At 36.4% G+C, this 5,822-nt stretch overlaps 1 protein-coding gene across 1 annotated transcript; it reads left to right on the forward strand.

The window, feature by feature from the left end:
- The first annotated feature begins 339 nt into the window (after nt 1-339).
- Nucleotides 340-4,541, forward strand: LOC131622936 (uncharacterized). Its single transcript, XM_058893951.1, has 8 exons — nt 340-890; nt 1,015-1,149; nt 1,984-2,175; nt 2,556-2,617; nt 2,722-2,891; nt 3,608-3,756; nt 3,865-4,008; nt 4,230-4,541. Exons 1-8 carry the CDS (start codon nt 546-548, stop codon nt 4,404-4,406), a joined length of 1,374 nt encoding a protein of 457 aa, XP_058749934.1. The 5' UTR covers nt 340-545; the 3' UTR covers nt 4,407-4,541.
- The last annotated feature ends 1,281 nt before the right edge of the window (nt 4,542-5,822 follow it).

Here is a 5,822-nt window from a genome sequence, read left to right on the forward strand (position 1 = left end):
ATCGTTAAATCGCGCATTAAAAACCCATTGTCAATGGTTAGGCTACAATAATCTACTTGCTTGACCGACTGAAAATCTGTACTGAGTTCCAACTTCCAAGTCGAATATTTAAGTAGCAAGTATGCTTCTTAGCTTTCCAACACATGAACATAGATTTTAATCGAACAATCACAACCCGAGATATAACATGTAGAGTGAGACAAGGAAAATATTTGGTTAAATTTAAAAACTACCTAATAAAATCACTAATAAAGCCAAATTAAAACCTACATTATGTAAACAAGTGAAGAGACACATATTATGCAAGATAAGTTCTCAAAAGCATCCAATAAAATGCTATAAAAGTGCGTTAAATGCATTGATGAACAAGATGTGAAGGAGTTAAATAAAATCCCTTCATTCTCACTCTACCTAGGCTAGATCTTATGCTAAGTGGAGCAAATTATCAACGGTGGAAACGTGAAAAAAGGGATTACTTTAGCATTAGCATCTCTAATAAAGACATTTTCGATCCATTTAGTTGCTAGTGACAAAGGAACTAAGCAATGAGGAGGCGATCGTACAAGAAAGAGTTAGGATGCATAGCCTGCAAAGAATTGGGCGAACTCGGAGCCGGAAAACCCGGTTGGGTTGTCGACAACCCCAATCTCCTCTCCGCCATCGACACCCACTCTATCCTCCTCGCCAACCGCTCCACCATCCTCCTCCTCTCATGGTCCGATTCCCACCAAATTCCCCTCAGAATCCGACCCGAATTGTCCCCCATCGATGCCGAATTCATCTCCGCCGTCGAATGGTTGGTCTTCGACGATATCCGCGTCATCGTCGCCGGTACCTCATCTGGCTATTTGCTCATTTACTCCCTGCGAGCCGAATTGATTCATAAGCAGGTAATGAAATTCAATTTCTCTTATCTTCTTTCAGATTATCTTTTTCATCGCGTTCTAAAGGGACTACGTCATGCTTTTTCAATTTTGTATCAAAATCAATAATGTATCAATTTGATCTTGTTAGATGATTTATCCTGGACGAGTTTTGAAGTTAAGAGTTCGTGGAACAAAGAAAGACTTGATTCAGGATAGTTCATCAGAAGAGTTTTGTCTCATTATGCCCGGAGTGATTGCCCGCTTTGATAGCTCTGTTGTTCAGGTAACACTGTTTTTCTGTATCCAGGAAATCAGATATCGGCTTGAACATAAGGACATGTTTAGTTTGATCAACTGTTTTGTTTTCATTTTTAATGTTTTTAAAATTATCCATTGTTTCGGATTTTCTGCTCAAATTTTTCATAACATAAATAGAATGTAAACAGCCGGTGATTTTCCAATTGGAAGAATGAACAATAACAAAAAATATCATTTTCTCAATGATTAAGGGCTGTCGGAAGCTTTATGGTTTGTTGTAGGGCTTAGAGCTAACTCATGTAGGGAGGTGAGAAGCTATGTGTATCTAGTATTAGTATGAATGTGAGATTGTCCTTCTCAACTTTAGGGTTGAGGTATGGGAATAGCAACCACTTCGAGGGAATGTAGGAGTGGGTGGTTAATCCCCTGTTATGCAAGAGAGCATGGATAACTTCCCCGAGACTTCTTCTGCCCTGTTGTGACTAGGGGCACATCACCTCCCACGATCGAACACTTTGGGAGAATTATTGAGGACATGGGCGACATATATGAGGAGAGGGTGTCTCATCTAGAAAATGGGCGCTCGAATTAGGAAACGGGTGACCAGGAAGGTGCTATCGGTGAGATGTCATATCCCTTGCCTCTGCATCGCCCTTTGTGGGCCCTTTACAAATATACCAATACACAAACCAAAGTCATAATCCTTGGCGTGAAATTGTAAAAATATGGATAACTTTACTTTATCCTGTAAAATAAGATGTTACATTCACTTGGATCTGAAACTTATAGTCTACATGTTGGATTGGGGTAGTTGATTATGAGTCTAATAGTAGGCTTTGTTTGCAATGTTGGAATACAGAATATGCTGCAGAAGTGGTTTGAAGAAGCCCATCCTCAATTTCGGAATCAAAAGCAAAAGAACCAAGATTCCGAGGATTCTGAAAATGCTCAAGAAAAATTACCTTTCCAGTTGTGGAATATTGGTAAGTATGGTACTTGCGCCGATGCAGCCATTACTGGCATAATGCCTCCCCCGCTGATGGAACATCAGGTAAAATATTTTAAATAATAATAATCATGTTATGATTTCTATAGTTACATTTGTTTGTATAACTTTTCATGAATTGTAAAAAATAGAAAAAAAGTAATTTGATGAAAATGTAACAACCTATTTTCTATACATGTAGGATTTATGAAGGCACTTGTTTTTTCTTTCATATAGGGGAATCATGTATTGTCTTAACCCTTAATTGGGTATTATGTTTCGTGCTTTTCCTTGATTTTTTGGTATGACTTGCTTTTCTCAGTTTCACCATGTCCTACTATGATTTTTGTCTGTGAGAATGATTGTGGCATTGTGAACCTTAGATTATGGAAAATTTCTGATATTATTTCTGGTATTTGAGTTCAGCTGCTTTTATTGTTGGGCAGTCGAGTCAACGTTATTATTGTGCAGTGGCTGTTGGAGACGATGCTGTGATTTCAGCTTATAGGTACTTGGAGCATTATTCGGCTATCTTTACTAATATATATGCTCAGAAGTCTTTTTATTGGCGTAGTATTTATATTCATTGAGTTTTGTTTGATCCTTTGGAAGATTTTCTGAGGACAAAGGCAGGTCTTTAGTGGGAGCTATCTTGTCTAAAGTTGTACCTGCAACATTTTCCACAATAGCTTCATTTTCTAAATTGATTTGGCGGAGTGAAAAAACTTCTCCACAAAAATCGCCAAAGAAATCAGAGGAGAAGCCTCAACCATTTGCTCGAGGTAAGAGTAACACTCATAACTGGGCATGCCTTTTCCATTATAATATACAGATACCTGCAGATAATTTTGCATATGCCAAGTAAAGGAAACGCAAATTATATAGTGTCATGTTAAGCAGGATTAATTTATGCTATAGGAAAGGTGGTGCTATCCTTTTTTTTTTTAATTAGAAAAAAGAAAATAACTATCACCCTACATAGGTAGCCAGCTCAGTTGGTGAGCTAAGGGACGTTGAAGGAGTTTTAAGTATAAGGTCACAGATTCGATCCCCAAAACTAAAATAACGACTAATTACTAACATTTGCTGCCTATAAAAAAAAAACAAAAACTACCGCAAGTTTAGACTGGCAAAGTCATAGGATGAGAAAGTCTTAAACAGAGGAAAGAAAGGAGAAACTCTCATCTGCTTGCGATCTCCTATGTGGATAGACTGAATTTCGCTAGCTTAAAATGGAGATGAATTTTTTCATGTTTGTTAGAAAATATGGTTTTCGCAAATAATGCCTCCTTTGAGTGATTCAGAAAAGCTCATTATGAGTGTCTTTTAAATGAAAAATTGCTAAAAACCATCAAACAATGAGAGAAGCTCATTATTGCATTTCTACTGGAAGAAAACTATCTACTAAAAAAATGAAGAGCCATGTGCACCATTTTTGCTGCATCATTTCTAAATTTAAATCCAATTGTTTGACTTTTGTTTTCATGTATCAATGCAGCTTCACCCCTGACATGTATAAAGGATCATCCTAGGAAAGGTGAAAAGCTTACCTTATCACCAAGTGGTACATTGGCTGCTATAACTGATTCACTTGGCCGCATATTGCTGCTAGATACTCAAGCACTTGTGGTGGTGCGCCTTTGGAAGGTTTTCTTTTGAACTTTTTGGTCCTGAGTCTCTGACTTCCCCTCCTGCAAAAAAACTCAGTAAAACAACCATTATATTTCCTAAATATGGAATTTGGCATTTACGCAGGGATATAGGGATGCCAGCTGTTTATTCATGGAGATGTTGGTAAATAAAGATACAGCCTCTTCAAGCTCCACTTATTATGAACCAATGAAAAGCGATTACTGCTTGTGTTTGGCTATTCATGCTCCCAGAAAAGGAATTATTGAGGTATGACTTTTATCTAACTTTAGGTTTCTTCCTCAAAAGCCACCCAAAGCCTTTACTGCAGTTTTGTAATTAAAAATATGCAACTAGAGAATAGTATGAAATTTACTTCTCATATTTGATGTTAGTGTGACATTGACACACTTGAACTTTCATTACTGTGCACAATAGAACAAAACTGGTTTCTTTTAATATTGTTTGATTAATAGATAATGTCCTTTCAGATATGGCAAATGAGAACTGGACCACGTCTAAGAACAATTTCATGTGCAAAAGGTAGCAAAATGTTGCAACCCTCCTATAGGTTTGGTGCATCAATGTCCTCTCCGTATGTCCCTCTAGAAGTTTTCTTGTTAAATGGGGACTCGGGTCAGATATCAGTTTTAAATCGGAACTTGTAGTCTTGATAGGTTTTGATATATTTTTCTCTGCGAGACCAAACACGGACTAGGATTTCCTCCTGTAGGGAAATCATTCTGATTCACGCTGTAATGAATTTCAACCATTGATGTGCGATTGGATGGTACAAATATCAATCTTAATTGTATGCAGTAAAGTGATCCCGAACGCCAATTTAAAATTTGGACGGCTCAGATCCGCTGTAACAGCAGGAAATCACGTTCCTACCAAACATTTGTATATCTTAGAAAAAAAGTGAAATTATCTGTGTTTGATGGATGATCCACACCTGTGGACACTGTTTTAAAGCTTTTGCTATGCTGGAAAGATAAGATTCAGCATTAAGATCACATGTGTGGGTTCATTTGAACCTATAACCTTTTAAGCTTCCACGGTAACAATTCAATATCAAATCTTATGTAGCATATTTTTAATAATCCTATTTTTTATTGGTGATTCTGTTTGATTTGTCCTCTAATATAAATTTGTTTGATCTCAAGACAAACTTCAAAAACAGACTCGTCATTTTGAATGAAGAAACTGTAGATTTTGAAATTCAATGTTTGTTTTTCGTGGAATTTCAAGATACTTAAATTATTTGATTTTGAATTTCTCTCAACTGTTTTTTTGTTGTTGTTGCAAGTGAACTATCCACTTCAACATAGTCCGAAAGTGTATATCCATACTATTGGAAGAGTGAGTCCGGCCGGAAGTGTAGCTCTGGACTAATTCCGGATAGTGTGTTTATACTTTATATATCAAATTGGCATTGTCCTTTTGAGAACTGTACAACAATAATTTATATGGATTATGTACAAAATTATGGTTGGTTAGTTTCATGTTCACACACCTATCTTGATGGTGAAAATTATTCTGAATTGTGATATGTTTAAGAGTTTAGTCTTGTGATCTTAACGAACAGTTCAAATACACTCAGGGATAATAAACGTAGTGTCAATTTTATTCATAATATTTTCTGTCTCTTCTTCTAAGACCTGAGAGTAATACGAGATAAATGGAAAATCCTATTCAAAGAAAACGAATACAGAATATCAATTAGATATTAAGTTTGCGACTATTATGAATAAAATCCAATTTGACAGCTTAGTTTTATTCAAAATGGATTAGTCAAAATAGAAGCACACAAGAGTTAGTTTGAAATTGCACTTCCAGATTTAGCTTTTCAAGTGTACGGAAATATACTTTCGAATGATTTTTTTGTTAAAATGTAGAGTGTTGTGGTATGGACATTTTTTGCGCGTGCGGAAGTGTAATTTCGAATTTTAAGAGCATTATTGATTTTTAATCGGGATGGGCAAGCATCATAAAGGTACGAATAACATTGCCGTTTGCATTTTCTGGATCTTGTGAGCCTGTAGCTTGATGACAACCTTATTGTAGGCCCATATGCACATCTG

The sequence above is a fragment of the Vicia villosa genome, unplaced genomic scaffold, assembly GCF_029867415.1.
Source record: "Vicia villosa cultivar HV-30 ecotype Madison, WI unplaced genomic scaffold, Vvil1.0 ctg.000045F_1_1_1, whole genome shotgun sequence".
Lineage (NCBI taxonomy): Eukaryota > Viridiplantae > Streptophyta > Magnoliopsida > Fabales > Fabaceae > Vicia > Vicia villosa.